General features: G+C 45.0%; 1 protein-coding gene across 1 annotated transcript; it reads right to left on the bottom strand.

Moving 5' to 3' along the window:
- Window positions 1-1,102: 1,102 nt before the first annotated feature.
- Window positions 1,103-4,951, bottom strand: LOC134840137 (type-1 angiotensin II receptor-associated protein-like). Its single transcript, XM_063855832.1, has 5 exons — window positions 4,826-4,951; window positions 4,599-4,710; window positions 4,439-4,523; window positions 2,167-2,316; window positions 1,103-2,062 (listed from the first exon to the last, which is right to left on the bottom strand). Exons 1-5 carry the CDS (start codon window positions 4,918-4,920, stop codon window positions 1,884-1,886), a joined length of 621 nt encoding a protein of 206 aa, XP_063711902.1. The 5' UTR covers window positions 4,921-4,951; the 3' UTR covers window positions 1,103-1,883.
- Window positions 4,952-17,925: the final 12,974 nt, after the last annotated feature.

Below are 17,925 nucleotides of genomic sequence, written 5' to 3'. Positions count from 1 at the left end.
ATAAAAATAAGCTTAAATTTATCGCCACATCACTTCGCATATTAAGCATGGAATTGGGGATGATTATATTGGGGTACAGGCTATGTAAAGAATTGCGAGGAGGTCCAAAGCGACGCTTTCTTGGATATTTAGCGTTCGTGTTAAGCTACAAAGTAAGTATCAGATACGAATATTTTCCCTCTATTAATCCCGCAGCGTTCTTCTCATAAATAATAAGAAGGTTCTTACACATCTTACCATAGTAAATGAGTACTCGCTCTACAATTGTACAGCCTTTTCTGTACTGTCTCATTTTACCGGTGATGCCAAAACATGCCGTAGTTTGTTATATACATTCACGTTTCTTTTTTCATTAAAACACGCGTTGAGTCGAATAAACTCACTGTTCAGTAGTGGTTAGAAGAATTTCGTGTACTACACCACTATCAAATTTACAAATTCCCCTTTACAATATAACGTATTACTGTATTGTTTTATTTCATACAGCAACGATGAATTAAAATGAAGAGAAGTCTTTGACCCCGAAAGGGAATAAAAATCAATTCCACAATTTCTGCAGTAATGTCTTTGCCTGCTCCACGCCGATACAACCAAGCTTCTGCCTCCAAATTGACAGCTCAGACTAAAAATATAACCCCTGAAAAGGAGCGAATAGATCGGCTTTTGAATAAATTAGAACGTCAGATTGACCATAGTCGGGAAATCCGAGAAGATACACAGGTATTGTTCAGAGAGCATGGCATTAATGTTTCAAGTTTACAAGAGCCTTTAAGTCACTTCTCAAGACAACCTGCATCCCGGATGCGGCCGAGTAATTTTGGGTCGATTGGAGGGAACGAGCGATGCATGAGTGCGCCTTCTTCCCACTTTAAAAAAGTGGTGCATTCCCAACAGGCGTGGAACGCAGACCGTACCAGACGAATTAATGAAGGAATCAACACCCTGGCTTCCGCATACTCCCATAGGCGTCATAACGATCAATATTTTAAGAACTTCTTCTAGAGAAAATTAAGCTCGCTAAGGAAAACTCGCACTGGTACAATTTACCGTATCCCATTTCACATATTAAGAGAAGACTAATAAGTCAAAACCGATATTTTATAAAACTTGTATTTGAATTTCAATTGAAATAATAGTCAAATATAGTTAATTTATATTTGTTAAATAGTTGATTATTCAAAACTTTACAGACTAGTATAAATATACGAAAGACTTAATGCATCATAAATAAATTTCGAGCATTGACGTTTACAGAAAAAAGTTGTGAGGTCGATATTACTAGAATCTGTGATACTGTCAGCTTTTGGGCATGAAACAAACTATATAAGCTGCCATATTATAATATTTCAAGGAGACTCAGAACTATTAGCACTGATAAAATAAAGAAGTTGAACTGAACCAATCTTTTTTTCTTTCTTGTCTGAAAGTTGATGAGCAAACCTTTGGCATGTCCATCTTACTTCATTCTAGCGATTATGCTGCGATTGAGGCGAACAATAATCTTCTTTATTTCTCCGAATAAAATTAAGTAACCAAGTGGTTTAAAAACGGGCATACGTTCAAATTATACCCAATATTGGGGATAAATACGAGCTATATTCCGTTCAAAGCCAATTTATGGTCAGTTCAAGGTAATCATTAGCCAAGCAACCAATCTATAAACGATTTGGATCCCAGTATAATATAATGCACAAAAAATACGTCTTGTTGGAATCTACATCTAAGCTGGAATCATCATCACCCACCCTATAACTCGTCAAGCATGCACAGTACTGAATTGTTAGTTATCTTTACCCACGCCCATTTTCAGTATAAATTGTCTTTCGATCTTTGGACTAGTCTTTCAGCATGTAGTCAGTTGACCAGTTCTCAAATCTTAGGAATTAATATCCGTAACCCCCACCCATTCCCATCTGTGGCTGCTGTCCCTGAAAACCTTGCGATCCAGCAAATGCGCTGTTGGGGTCTTTGACACCTGCGCCCAGCATGCTAGCTCTATCATCATGTCCGTCTAGATTCTGGTATGCCTGTCCACCCTGGGGCATCATATTTCCTATGCCTCCTGAAAAGTAACATTCCATATATACTTTTAGCAAAGATGTCTATGGTTGGAACATTGTGCTACATGTACATTAACTGCATAATCCCGTTAGAACTTTCACTTGCCTGTTGGCGCCTTGAACAGAGTGGACACATCTCCTCCCCGCTTCCCATACTCAGAGCTGAGAAACAGCATGTAGACTGGCTTGAGCAGCATCGCTACGACAGCCATTGTCACCGAGAAATAGAAAAGACCCGACGACACGCAACCGCTTTCTGAAAAGCGACAGAATTGTACAAAGAGGCGAAGATGAGCTTCGCACCACTTGCGATACAAATATGAATGACTATGAAAATCAAACGGAAAAAAATTCAGAAACTCGTTTTTGTCAATGATAATTGCAACAAAAGCCCAAAATATCCGGAGCAAAAATGCATGCACCTTTAGAAATTCTACAAAGAGCTTTGGGAATGCTATACAGAATCCAAGTTTTCAAAAAAAGTCCTTTCTGCGGAACTAAGCAGAGAAAAATCAGCAGGCAGACAATAATCTAAATTAGCCAAAACTTTCTGTTTCTATGCAAGAAACAAAGGTCTCAACTGGAATCAAGCTCCCGCGCTTTGTCGTCTCGAGCATGGGGGTTACAGCAACTTGGAATAAAGCTTAACTATCGAGCCACGTCAACTGAGCCGACAAAAATCAACAGACGGACGAAAGCCCGAAACAGCACAAAAACTTTGCAGCAAAAAAGGGCCCACCCGCATTCGCACCGCAAATCTTTGCCGTCTCAAGCAGTTGTTTTACCTCTATGCCAGATGCACCAGATTTTTGATTGGATTTGAATTTATAATTATCAAGCGGTAACAAAGCCGAAAAAAACCTGAGCAGAAACCCTTCATGTCGAAAAGAAAACCAAAAAATTCTTAACCAAGAGGCCACTAAGTCAATATCAAATAGGCCCAAATTTATCAAGCCGATAAAAACAGACGAAAAATAATTTTAAAAAAGTGAAATTTTAACAAATCGATCTGGTAAAATTGTAACCACTGTGAAAAGCAAATTTCGATTCGGCCGGATTTTTAAACTGTAGCGAAAATTGCTGAAAAATCGAAACTTTTGATTTTTAACGAAAAAAATAGATGCCCTTTAAGCTCTTTGAATTTCTTGACCGATTTACGATTGGCGCTTTTTTGAAATTAACCAAATTTGAGAAAACTGGATCAATACGTAAAACTTTTATTTCGCTGGGAAATCTGATAATTAATTTCCATTTTCGAAATCAGAGAGCGATGAAGTTTTTCGTGACTTTCACACTTTTGCTATTCGATAGTGGAGCTTACCTTCTTTTTAACAATGGACATGCACTGAACTTGAAAATAAATCACAAGTCAAACCGTGAAAAATCAAAATTGAGCGTGACAAATTTTAAGACTTTTTCCTGAAAAAAAAAAGAATCAGCAAGAAATATATAAGTCTTACTCTTAGCGATTGTTAGATGCGGCAACCAAGTCGACAAAACATAAGCAGGCCGAAATAACAGGCCGACAGAACAAATAAAAATAACCTTTTTATTTGAACCGGAAAATTTTTTGAACCGGAACATTTACCGTTTGAAAAAAACTGGTCCTGGTCAAATTTGAACCCAGGACCTTTGCCGTCCCAGGCGTATTCGCTACCACTAGGCTAACTGTACAACAAACACTACAAAATTTGAATTCATTATGAGCCAATGGACTCTGGAAAAAGTTGTTTTCGGAAAAAAAGTCTAGTACCCAATTGCAATACCCTAGCTATCGCAAGGGTTACAATCGTTAAAAACCCTCCCATACAAATGAGGAGAGGAAAAAAACATGCAAAATTTTGCAACAAATCAGGGAAAGTTGTAGAGAAAGGGATAATATATCATGCGTCATATAATCCAACATGAGCAAGCATTGTAACTAAAATTGAAAAAAAAAGGCTGCCGTTGCACTAAAACACGGTCTGATGCAAAACTCAGTAAAATAACTTACATTTCAAGTGGCTATCTATCACTGTGACGCTGAGGAGTTTTTCGATATTCCCGGATAGTCGTGTTGACAGCAGTTTCACTAGCTGTAAAGTCAACCCAATAGCACAAAGGTGCAAAGTGCTATCGAAATAAAGTGAACAGAGATAGGCAAATTTTCCATGCGATGTGGGTGACGAAGAACAACAGACATCAACTCTATCTACAAATTCGCGCTGCTTTCTAAGCTAATCAATCTATAACAAGAACTTCTTTTTTTATAAACACAACAACCATACCACACATTTAACATCTACAAAAACTTACTTAACATTTAGCCAAATCAATTTCTCATTTTTTATAGCATTAAAATCGACATGTTGGCTACCTAAAGTATGATAGATACATACCAACTAAAGTTTTATAGGATGATCCAAATGAGAGCCACATGTGGATGATATCGAACACGATACCCGTGACCAAAGACACCAGCAACTGCGAAATGACATTTATTAACTTGCTGATGAGAAAAACAGCAAAACTTGAAGGATTTTTTAAAAAAACACTAACCAAAGACACTGGCTCGGGATTTTCCTTGCAAGCCATTGCCCAGAGGAAGAGTGCCAAACACCAAGCCTCCATAAAGGCGTAAGAGCGCGGAAGCCAGTCTACTATCTGTGTCCTAAACACAAAATGTAAAAAAAAATCGGACGCGTCATCTAGCATGATACATTAGATTCAGAGTTTTCAATTCTCTTCCCCATAATAAAAACGTCCCAAGAAAGTTTGAAGCTTACAGCACAGAGAACAGGAAATACATAAACGCCACAGTCTTTAAGGACAGATTGATCTTCCCCGCAACACTTGAACCAGAGCTTAAAACAGACTGCATTATTGATCTATAACAACGTCCATGCCTTAGCCTGTAAACTTTAAAATTCACATAACAAAAACAAACATTTCCCATTATAAACATCTGGTCAAATTATTGAAAACACCTCCCCCAACACTTTTTATCATCTTAACATAAATCAGATCAGAAATTTTCAAGTCAACCAAATTTGTTACATTCGTCCTGCAAACGTTTCACTCAGTGAAATACCATTGGCATTTCATAAATTAGATAAGTGTAACTTTATTGTAATTACACTGAGGCAATACAACGACGCAAGCTCAGCATTGCAAGCCAGCGAGTAGAACATGAGACGCAAAATAACAAAATCGAAATATTTATATATTAATAACAATATATTAGCCTAATTGTGATAAACTTATTAAATAGATGTGATATGTTTGTGCCTGTTTGTGGAGCGCCCTTTGAGGAAATTTACAGACAGGTCTGTCAACTGGTCTGGGGGAAGGAGTTACAGGCCTGAGGAGTCTGGTGGTGCGCCGCTGGACCTTCTGAGCTCGGTTGAGATTCTTCCTTTTCAGCGAGTTTTAGATTTTACATATTTTTTTAAAATTAAATTTATAATTTTTTTTCTTAATCTATAAGTTCCAGCCCTGTTATTATGAGTAAAAGATCAGTCCCCTCGTTTCCAGTCATATTTCCTTTTTTTCTTACACTTACCCCGCGCCCTCAAGATGAGGAAAAACAACTAGGAGTTTTCAAGCAAACAATGCTTAAGACCTTCAGGACTTTTAAATTGTATAAGATGTGCTTGTTTGTGCCAGTCTGTCATATCATATCTGGAAGTTTGACCTTGAGGGACACGAATATACGTGATTTTGGAGTGAAGTTTTATTTTTCAAAATTTCGAATGGAGCCTGTCATGCTCAGTTTTCTTGCGACAACTGAAAACATAAAATGAAAAATGAGAACAATCGAATTAACAATTGCGGGAAAGTCGTCAAATATATACAGTGGGAAATCGCTATTCGCAATTTCCATCATAGAAAACGAGAGTAGAGCTGTCCTATCTGATATAGGAGACCAAACGAACACGAGAGCGGAGTTAAAATCAACTGGACCAGTGTGAACCTTCAACGGAAAGGTGGACAAGTGAAGTCTCCCAATGGTCCAGAGTCAAAACTATATTCTTGAGTTTAAACTTACTTCCCTTGATTAAGACTCGTCATTAGAAAACTTACTGAGTTACATTTGATTTGTAACATTCGCCCGGAAGATACATATCGACGGAAGACAAAACTAAGTCTTAAGACGACTGGCTAACGTCTAAACAGAGCTTTGCATACTTTTCACCGTCTCTACCAAGCCAGTACTTTTCGGTGGTCTTTCTAACATCGGGTCGACAAAAACGTTACTGCTTTCGGCTTCGGTCAAAACACTCAAATTAACTAGATTACATGCAGAAACAGTGAGCTCATGGCTGGGTCTCACTATACCCAGACCACGAGGTTACTCCTAAAAACAGGGCTACTACTTATTATATTACTATTGTTTTTGTTCAGTAGATAAAAATCATCATCTCCATCGAAGATGGATCAACCCTTTCCCCCAACTCCTAGCTTCTCATCCTTATCAAAATGAATCTAGATATCAATTAATGTAACATTCGTCTACTGCAGTCACACATGAGGCTTAAGAAAAATAGGCCCTATAACCATTGGCTCAAGAGTCAGGGACACTGTCTCTTGTGTTTTTGTACCTCAAATCAGTCGGAGCCAATTCGGTTCGCTTGTGACATGAGACTACGACCCGTTACAGCTTAAAGGCTACTACTAAAATATCCCCCCACTCTAGAATTAGAAACGTCCCCATACTTAGGTCTCTAGATACCCAAAATACATGAACGCCGTTAAAAACCGGGTTGGAACAATCCGTTAAGTTACTTTTTATTAGACAGTGGAACTTTGATCCATTTCAGATGGATCAACCTAAAACTCGCCTTACCTCAACATAACAATTATAAAACACACTCTAGAAATTTAAATTAGTACTCACATTGTAGCACGCTCAAGAACCAGGAAGTAAATAAGTCGGTAAGCAACTCAAGAATCAATAAAGTAACTAAAATGAGTTTAATGTTAGTCAGTTTCAATAACAAGAACAAGTTTTTACTCTAGACTGTAAGTTCTCGTGAACCATTGGGACACTCCAGCTGTCCACCTTTCCACCGAAGGTTCACTCTGGTCCAGTTAATAATAGTACTCCAGTCACAACAATCCAGTTCGTGGAAATGCGCTCGTCTCTGTTTCAGATGGGACAGCTCTACTCTCGATTATTATTGCTACTGAAATTGCGAATAGCAATTTCCCACTGATTTTTCTAGCAACTTTCCCGCGATTGTCACTCGATCGTTCTGACTTCTCTTTTTTGATTTTCAGTTATCGCGAGAAAATCGTGCATGATAGGTTCCATTCGAAATTTTGAAAAATTAAATTTCACTCCAAAATTAAGTGCTTTTTGCTTCTCTCAAGGTCAAACTTCCAAATATGACCGACTGGCACATACTCCCCGGACTCGAGATCGATGTCCTCATCGCGTGCTGTCTTCTCCCAGTAAGTCCCAGAAAACCGAGTGTTACTCAAGATACAGTGCCAGTGGTCATTTACAGAAGTTTGCAGCAGACTTAAGCTTATCTACACCCCAAAATTCACAGCCATGTAAAATTTTCACACTATCGCTAAACAGCAATCAAAATCTGCACACACCTGCACCCTTGAATTCTCGCTTTTCAAGCCAATTTAAAATTTCTTTTGTCCCATTCAATTAGGAAATTGTCATGCAGCATTTTCGTTTATATAATAGATATAGCATATTAATAACAATATCTTGTTTTGTTAAAATTTCTTTTTCGTGAACCCAGGTTTCACCCGGATCCACGCTCAAGCCCCCTTTCCCTCTCAAGACTCAAGATCCATTCGAGCCACCTGCTCATCTCGCACTCTTCGCCTTGGAGGTACTGCACCCTGAAGTACTAGATACGGCAAACTGTCTCAACAGTTCCTCTTCATCATCGGAGCTAATCACAATCTCCTCCCAAGCCTTCAGCTGCTCATAGGATCGCATCCATTGTCTTTGCTCTTGCAACCTCTTTGCTTGTTTGGGTAGTGCCTTCACCCTAGATTCCCGGTTCAAACAAAAGGAATTGTGCAGGCTCAAGCTCACGTTCTTCACCAGGTCCTCCTCTAGTATCGATTCCCTCGCCTTGGTATTGTCTCTAGACATTTTACCCACTCTCTTCCATCCTGTCGTGATTGCATTACGATGGGTTAACAGGTGTCCCTTGAAAGCTTCCGGCCCAATCTCGGCCTGGAACTGTCGATACTCCTTTTGATGTTTTCTCATGTGATCTTTCGTTGTCATGTACAACCAGGACGTCAGCGTCGCCCGAAACCATGGGAAGTACCTCAAACGGCTCCAGACATGTCTGACTTCCGTTGGTATGGCGAATACCTTGCACGCAGTCTCAAACAACTCGAGTCTCCTACTGTAGTCTATCGCGTATATTGACTCTGCCGTTGGCGTCCCCGCTTCCCGATACTTTGTTATATTCTCTTCTATCCATCTCAGAGCCAAGATCGTACTCACTACCAAGATCGTCACCTTCTGTCGGTGATCCGGTAGTCCGATCGACCGGATTTCTTCCGTATCCCACACCAGGCAAAGGTTCTTGTGATCTGGATACCACACCGTTTGCGCTTAACAGTGGCATGGGCATTCTCCATGGGTGATTTCAATGCTCCTGAGGGTACGCTCCCCCGAGGCTTCCAAGAGAGGCTCAAGCTCCATCATTTTCTCATGTATCGTGTCGTTATCTTCCAGGTTTGGAGCAGTTCCCACAGGTTTTCCGATCACGTTTTGTCTCTCGTGATCGCTTGTGTTCTCTCTCTCCAACTTCAAAAGTTCTTCTCCCCAGATTTCACTCAAGTCATCTCTCAATTCTTTTGGTACTGTCCCTCTGATTTTTCTCAACAACTTGTGCGAGTGATGCGATATCCGAGCCAACCTCACGCACTTGGGCACTGAGAAGGCCTTGTCCACCAGTACTCTCTGGCTGGATGCTTCCACCATCACCATGTGCAGTGGGTAGTGACTTCCGCACAAGTTGGCCATCATTGACCCTATCAGCGATTTCGCGTTCAATGGCAAGCCATAAGCTTCGCTCATGGGAAATCCCATTTCCGCCTCGAGACCAACCTTCCAGCTCCGGATGTGTTTTTGAGTCACCTGCAACACCCCGGGCCATGATTCTACGCTCAACGCCGTAACTAAATGATGTTCAGATTCTAGTCTTTCCAGTGACTGCAGACTACACATTCTCGAGAAGAATCCGAGAGCTGTCGCTATATTCACCGTGGTTCTCGCGTAACACTCCGCTACTATTTGCACTTCACTTTTCTCCCTTTCTGTTATGTCTTCGAACCAAGTGACCAGGTCTTCTTTTTGAAATGACAGTATTCTAACGCATGACCGTCCATCGCAGGTAAGCTCTCCGTTTCCACACGTCGAATCCAGACAGCTACCCGGCTCCAATTTCTTTGCTGACCCGGGATTACTCGTCTTTTCGCCTGGCTCTTGCATCTGAGGTGAAATTAGCTTATGCAGCACTCTCAACTTTGCCAGATCTTCATCTTCCGTTGGTGCTAACCTCACTCGCTCGGTGGTTTCCTCGATCAGACTCGCGTGGGGATGTGGACACCAGGAGGGTCTTAATAGCTTCCATACCACTCCCAAGTTCGTGGTTAACAAGCCATCTCCATCGCCCATGTTCACTTCAACTCTCTTGTTTGAACGCGGTATGCTCACCACCTCTGGTGTTTCCTCAAGAATCAGGCCCAGGCTCCGCCCCTCTTTTTCCACCGCGTCTATTTCCATTATTCTTTCTGTCCAAAACTTCAGCAGCTCCGCTACCTCATGGTTCCTGTGGGCGCCTCCAGCTTCCGAGTCTAAGAAGGGGTTGTAGGCCATTCCCATCACTCCAGACACATATTGGTATTCCCCCTTCTCGCTGAGCCTCGAGTACTGCTTTGACGAGGCCAGGTTACGGTGAACATCATGTTCTTCTTCGAACTTCTTATTATAAAACCTCCGTACCTCGTCTAGCTTCCTATGGTTCTCTAGGGATAGTCTGGAACCCTCTTCCTTTTCTATTCCTGTGCTCTGATACACGTTCAAGATGACCGTTGAGACTCTTTTTTCCATGTTTTTGCTTACGCTTGCTCTCTGTTGGCATGCCAGGATGGTGCTATCAGACATCATCGACATTATCCATCTCAAGAAACACGTGGCATCCTTTCTTCTAGCCAGGCTCATGCCTGAATTATCCCTGGCTACGTGTTGCATCAGTGCCTGATACACATCTAGCTTCTTGCTTCCCAACTTCAGCCTGTCATACGAGGTCAGCGTTTCCAACTCTATCCCCACCAGACTCCAGGTGAACATTAATTGTCCTGCAGTTCTAACGAAGGGATTCGCCATTAATGGTGGTGCTGATGAGGGTGTCCTCATTGATTCTTCAAAATGATCCTTCAACAAACTCTGCCAGGACCTCTTCAGATGATTTGCCACTTCTATTCTATTAACCTCGGCTTTTTGCTGGGTGGCCCAATTGCGTCGCTTGCGAGCTACTCCACTGTCCAACTTCTTCCAGCAGTCCTCCATTTCTTTCAATGTTTCAAGGGCCACCCACCACGTCCGGGAGGTGTTCCTCGTCTTGTTCCTCTCCAATGGATCACTTGTCACTCGCTTGCCCGTGGCCTGGTGTGCTTTCGAGATCCATTCTTTGCCGACATCTACTTCCCATGTCTGTCCGTTCGTTGAACCTCTCTTCACGTTTATCTTCTGAGTCTTGAAGTCTTCCTCCGATGTCGAACTGGTGGAAACCTCTATTTCCCTCTCTACTTCAAGTGGTCTTCTGAGCTCCGAGCTGCTCTTGTATGCCGCCGTCTTGCATCGAGCCAAAATCATGGGCGCCGTCTCTCTCAAGTTTCCTTCCGAAACAGCATCCACTGAAGGACTACCCAATCCTTCCACTTCTCTCTTCCTCTTGCGAGTCTTCACATCTCTACTTGAGGGTGTTGTGGCTACCATCACTGATTCGACCTCTCCATCCACTCCTTCCAACTCTTGCCTCCCCCCTGCTCGAGCCTTAAGGATATTAGTACTTTTAATCATATTACTAGTCCCAACCTTATCCCTTTTTATATCGTCAACCATTTTATCTACAGTTTTTTGTCTCCGAGTAGAGCTGTCCTCACATTTTTCTTCTCTAGTCTTTGATCGTGAATTCCTCAGCTCTACCAGCTTGCTCAGTAGCTCTTTTCTCGCCTTCTCATCCAGGCCCGTTCCTATCAGAAGCGGTTCTCCAAATCTTACGACTGTGTCCCACAGTTCCTCCTTGAATTTGTCCAGCGTCGTCTCGCTGCCCACTTCTTGATTGAATTCTTCCAAGAACTCCTGCCAAGCATCGTCCTTCAGGGATCCCAGGAATATGTCCCTGTTCCCTTCGAAAGTGTTCTTTTCCCTTTCCTCCGAGCTCAAGAGTATCATCCCCATATTGAAGGTCTCACTTGCCAATGGCAATTCCAGATTCTTCCGGGGGGACGGATTCAGGGGTGGGGTGGCAGTATCTGCCCAATTCTCCTCGCTCAAGTCGTTCAACAGCTCTTGAGTGGTGAGCTCCTCCCCTGATGGCCCTGGTTCAGGCGTATTCCCCACTTCCATGTCCTCACCGGCTTCACTGAGAGTTTCATCCATACTCTCTTCTTCTGACTCATGTCTCCTTCTCTCGAGAATTTTCTTAAATCGGTCCTCGACGGGTCCACTCCTCTTGTCTCCAGGCGTGTCCACTGACAGTGGTGATGGTGTCGTAGGATCCAGCTTTTTGTATTCCGTCAGTGCTACATGCAGTTGACCTGCTGCATCTAGTTCTGTTCCCTCCTGTCTCATTTCCACCTTTTCCAAGCCATAGGGTGCCTTATATTTTCTCGTGGCAAATTTCATGTCGTCCACCAATGCGACGTGCCCCTCCATCACGATCATCCTGCCATCATCCCATATGGGTAGCATGTTCTCAAGTCCCTCCTTCTCTAGAGTTCTCAAGACCTTCCGCACCTCATATCCGGGGGGCTGCGAACCTCTACTCTTTTTCGCTTGCGTCGTCCACGAATTTACCTTCGTCTCGCTGGTATGGAAGTAGACCGCCGCCGTGTAGCCGATGAACAGGGGGTCCCAGCCATCCGTGAAATGCTTCTGTATTTCCTCCGTCGTCATCTTCGCCATTATGGAGGGAACTACCAAGGGACTGTTCATTCCCAAGGTCATCCTCCTGACTATCGGGAACTCAGGCATGGTGGCTGGGAGGATTTCTTTCTCCATTATGGCCTCCAGCTCCCTCTTAACTAGTGCAAAGCACTCCTTCCAGGCGGGGATTCTCAAGACTTCTCGTCCGTCGGCCGTCAATGGGTTCAAGTTCCAAAACTTGGGATACATTTCAATGGGGCCCTCTCGCTTGCCTCCCATTCTACATTGCATTTGTCCCCTGAAGTTGCACACTATCAGCTCGGCATCTTTCACTTTTCCAAAGAGTACCGTGTTGCTCATACGCGCTCTGAGCACCTCTTGTTGACACCAATTTAGCGCCGTCCCATCCAGTATACTGATGAGACTCAAGTGCGTCACCGAGTGACGATACGTTGTCACCAGGGGATCTGGGAACGCGTACGTCACTGCTGGACCATAAATGCAGGTCACCACCTCCTCTAGACCCCGGATTATCCCCATTGGGTCCGACCTCATTGCCAGGCATAGGTCCGTCAACAGAAGCATCCCTCTGTTCGTCTTCTTCCATTCTTCTCTCGAAGTTGGATTCTCGTCTTCACCCGTCATGTGCCGATTTTGCATCATGAGGTATTGTACTAGCAACGTCTTCAACCCTGCGGCACACTTGTAGGAGCTGGTTTCAATGCTCGTGTGGACTCTCCCCATAGACAGAGGCTCTCCATATTCCATTAATCGATGAAACGACACCAATTCCTCATGGGTCAAGAGTACCAGTGCCAGGTACCCATCAACTCGAAGTGTCTCCACTCCTCGACTAAACATGTATGCTGGGCCCATGTTGAACAAGTATCTGGGGTAGACCAAATACAGGGCCAAGAGCAGGCTGATGGGCATGCCCAGTATCTCCTGCACGAAGGCTCCAAAGATAGTCGCCGTGGTACCGAATATTCCTGCCAAGAATTCCTTTTCCCAGCAAGGACTCAAGAACTTGAGAATCTCGTAATCCCTCCTAGTCTTCAATTCGCCTTTGGCGTGCTCTCTCCAGAACCCTCCAATCGTCACTTCATTGGCGGCCGAGACAAATCTAGCCACCGTCATGTCTCTTGTTTCGGCCAGCTCCAGCTGTTTCTCCAGAAAACTCCAGACTTGTTTCACGAGGGGTGGTGCTTCCTCCCTTGTCTTGTTCGTGGCGTTCTCCAGCCTTGGTGTCAAAAATGGCCACCAGCCATTCTCTTGAGTCAAACGATATTTCATCGATTCCAATTGCTTTTCCGTCTCGGCCACATTTCTTCTCTCGTTACTGGGACCTCTAGACTTGCTGGTGGAGTTTGTGATCTTCACATCCATACTCCGAAACCACAAGCTGGCCGTTAATTTGCTTATCGCCGGGTGATCGTCCCCGATGACTGGGTTGAACTTGAGTTGCCTGGCAAAGTTCGATATCTCTAGCAAGAGCACCTCGTCTAATACGATCAGGATGTCGGCTAGTCCATAAAAGCCCCTCAGTGCATGAGATATGTCCGCCCATGCCGCCGCCAATTCTGACTTGCGAAGCCTCAGGTTCGATGGCTCCAACTCCCGATTGGAGGCTGCCAATAGAATCCGCCATTCATTCCCTTCTGCTATCAGGATCAAGACCGCGTACACGAACTGTAGGGCGGGTGGCATACTCGCGTATCCAGGGGATGTGGTAAACACCACCTTCGTCTTGGACCCAAATCTCGAGACAACACTCTCTTGCACTTCATTCATCGCCGCAAACAATGCCTGAATGGCTTCCCATATCTTCCTCGATGTCGGAATTTCATCGCCCTTTAGTTGCTCAAGAAGTCCCATCGCGTGCAGGTGATCATTCATTCCTGCAAACAATAGCAGCTCAGGTTCACAGGGCATCTCCGACTTTATTGCCACCACCAGAGTTAACATCTGATTTAATTCAGCTCCTGGCAAAGAGTATATCAGAGTCTCCGGCCAGAACAACTTGGGAGACGTTCCTTCGAAGTCTGATCCCGCCACAATGACTACTCTCGCAGCAGCTGGATCTGCTCTATCATAAACTGCCAGGGTTTTGGCCAGCTGGGTACTCCCACAAGGCTTCCCGTACCTGGGATCTTCCGCCAATTTCGAGCCTTCGTAAGCGGCATCTGGCAATCCCGTTCCCCCCGGATTGAGCAGCTTGTCTACCACCTTCAACTGTGCCGGGGTCGCCAACCTGATCCTGGCGATGCTCGTTCGGTGTTTGGGAGGTTCTGCTATGGGTCCAGGACTCCCCAACAGCTTGAGAGGTCTGTAATTGATGGGTCCCATGATCGCTTTTGTGGGAATTCCAGTCAGATCCGCGGTCTCCATCAATTTCGTTCTCGAGAAGTGCGCCTCATGAGCTTTCAACCAGTCCACGCAGTGATGCCTGTTTAAATCCTCGTGCGACACTCGTTCAATCCCCAGGGTCTCCGCCAATTCTCGCCTGCATTCCAAACCCTCCAGGTCCAGCCCTTTCACCTTCTCAGGATATCTCAAGCGAGCGGTCTCCATAGACCTCTTTTCCCGTTTGCTCTCTGCCACTACCACTAAGGATATCGCCGAGCCTGGAGGTGTTGATGACGTCACCTCCTCGCACTCCATCGGCGTGGCACTCTGCAATCTGGTCTGGCTGCTCCTTGAACTGTCTCTAGTGTCAACTCTCGGTCCCAAGCGACCAGACAAGGCCCTTGAGGCAAGGAATGGTGGGTTCGGAGGTGGTCCCAATGTGAATTGGGCCGTCTCTAGCAGATCCGCCTCTAGCGCGTTTATGTGTTCTTGGAAGACGTCATTGGAGGTGTCTTCAGGGAATCCCTCTTTCTTCATGCGCTCTGCCACGTCCAACAGTCTGACAGGGAGCACACTCTTCCGGTGGATGTCTCGTATCACCTTGTTTAGGTTCCGCACCTTCTCGTTCATCTCCAAGGCGTGCTGATCAAACATCATGTTGTAGGGGACAGTACATACCGTCAACAGGATGGGGTCCATCTGAATCCTCAGTTCCTCAAGAAGGCAGCTCACCTTATCGTGCAGCCTTGTTATTTTCCTCGCTTCTCCCCTTGATACATCGTTGGTCCCGACCATCAGGGTCACCGTGTATACTTTGGTCATCCCCAGCATGTCAAGCGTTGCCAACATCTGTGGCGTGGCAGTTCCAGCGAAACTCAAGATTCCTGTCTGCCAGTGCGATCGGATCCGGGTCAACACCCGCACCAGGCTGTCCCCTACGATTAGGTGAACCGCACCTTCTGGTACCCGGGGTGGCGCCAAGTACTGCACCCAGGCCGCATCATGAAAGCAGTCTCTCCTAGCTTTCTGCTCCGCACTCCAGTCCAGCCGATTGTGCCTGTGGTACCTCCCCTCTGTATTCTTCTTATAACTCGAGATCACGACACTCCTAACCGGCTGTTCCCTCCACGTCGGGGGAAGCTCCGGTCTTGCCGAACTCTCACGACTCTTTTGTCGCAATCTCTCGCCCAGTTCTTTCAGACGCGATGAACCGCCGCTCACCTGACTGTCACTCGAGGTCGAGGTTGGGGTATATCCCGGCAGCTCCACATCCATCAGTGGGCGTATGGGTTGCGTCTCTAGGCTACGCAAGGAAGACGTTGCGTCATTCGGTATCCAGACTTCCAACCCTTCACTCATGTGTTCTCGGGCCTCGCGATCAAGGTTGAACCGTGCTCTTGCTCTGGGGGCTTCATCCACCTCCATACGTGACTCTGGCCTCGAGCTGGTGACCACTCGCTCCTTCGGCCTGGCTCCCTTCTGTGCATCAAGCTAGCGTTGTCGTTGTTCTATTCTGTCCAACTCCGACCTCAGTTGATCACGATTTGCGGCGTTCTCCCGCACCCTTAGCTCCTGTTGATGTTCAGCTTTTTTCATCTCAAGCAACCTCAGAGCCTGGTCTCGCTCGTTGACCGCCTGGTCCCTTTCCAGCTGAACCTTCTCCCGATCCAGCTTTGCCTGATCCCGATCGAGGTTCGCCTTATTCCTTTCCTTCTGCGTCTTCTCGAGCTCTTTCTTTAGAACACCTAGATCCGGATATGCCTCGGTCGTCTGTTGCGTTCGTGACATCGATGGCACCCTACTCGAGCTCTGGCTTGTGGATCTTACTGTTGGCCTAGTCGGTAGTGGGAATTCCCCTGCGCCATATTCGGTATTGTTATTCAGGCCAGGATTCCTTGCCAAGTCAAAACCCCTTACTCCTCCATCCACATTCCAAGACAACCATCTGGTCTGTTCTTGGTTCGATATTCCCTCGGTGGTGTAGCCGATCATCAAGACAGCCTCCGTCGCAGACTCCCTGCATTCACCCTGGTCTTCCAACTGGAGGATGGCATTCAGCATTACCGCCATTCTCTCGTCTATTTGGGTATAATCCAGGTCCCTCAGGCGTCTGTACAGCTCATCAAGAGTAGGCTTCTTCAGGGCCGCGGGCATGGATTTCCAGAATCTGTCTGCCATTCTCTGTGACTTCGGGATGTATACAGGTATGTGTTAACCAGCTCAAGAATTACCTTACCGGCTCAAGAATTACCTTACCGACTCAAGTATTACCCAACTCAAGAATTCTCTCGAAATGATCCCTTGCAAATACTTGCTGTAAGTGCCGATTATCGCGAGTTCGATCAAGGTTTCTCTCTCTGTTTCTCGCTTGAGTATAGTTGGACTCTCAACTTTGTTTTTCAAACTTGATCTGAAAACAGAAAGCATATTGAAACCTGACATGTCATGTTCCTAACCTAGGGACCCCCCTTTTACCAGTATGGTTAAAATCTTATCATTCTCATATCACTTAAAACAATTCAATTGGAATTTCCTTAAAAGCATGCAGATTCATTTTATGTTTTAGCACCGTTAACTCTTTTTTAAAATTCAATTGTCATGCCAATCATATCTTAAGATCCCTTTACCTGCGCCGCACCCCAGTACCTAACTCAAGACTCCTCCCTCACACCCGACTCGATACCCCCATGTACCCGACTCAGGCGATGCTCAAGTAGTACTTCTTATGAAGATACACCATTATCTCAGTTTCTGCAAAGACCACATGTAGGATAGCGTACAATTCCCTCGGGCTCAGTTTGCCCCTGTTTGGGTCATACACCGGCATTGAGACCTCTGTTATCCCTCTTTCAATCATGAAGTCTCGTAATCTTGTTAGTGCCAATATCACGTGTTCGGGATCGATTGTGTTCCTGTCATTGACCCTCGTTACTAGGAAGCACAGATATTTGCCCGGGACTTGTGCCACTGAAGGTGGAAGCGCTGCCATCCCTCCCAGTCCTGGTCTCTGTCTGAACAGAAACTCTACATTCTGGTACTCTCTTTTGAAGTCAGCTTCCAATCTTGATTTGAAACTCATGTCCGCCGTGATGCAGATCGCGCTGGTCCTGTTTGACAGGATGAAGTCGCTATCCGTTATCATGATGTTCTCCGAGTATTCGTTGGGTATTTCGAATTTCGTTTTGAATTTCCGACCTATAGTAGGCTCTGGCTCTTCTTCCTCCAGTTCCAATTCGCTCGTTTCTCTCACTTCCTTGAGCTTCTTTATCATCAAATTTTCGGTGTGGGTAAGTCCTACCCCCACTCCCCGGACAAAAATATTTATCGACGTCCCCGTCGATGTTGTCGGGTCTGAATTGTCCTGAGGAATGTCCAGTGGCCTGTCTGTTGCCATCCATC

The sequence above is a fragment of the Symsagittifera roscoffensis genome, chromosome 1 (genome assembly GCF_963678635.1).
Source record: "Symsagittifera roscoffensis chromosome 1, txSymRosc1.1, whole genome shotgun sequence".
Lineage (NCBI taxonomy): Eukaryota > Metazoa > Xenacoelomorpha > Acoela > Convolutidae > Symsagittifera > Symsagittifera roscoffensis.
This window is presented reverse-complemented; position numbering and strand designations above follow the sequence as displayed.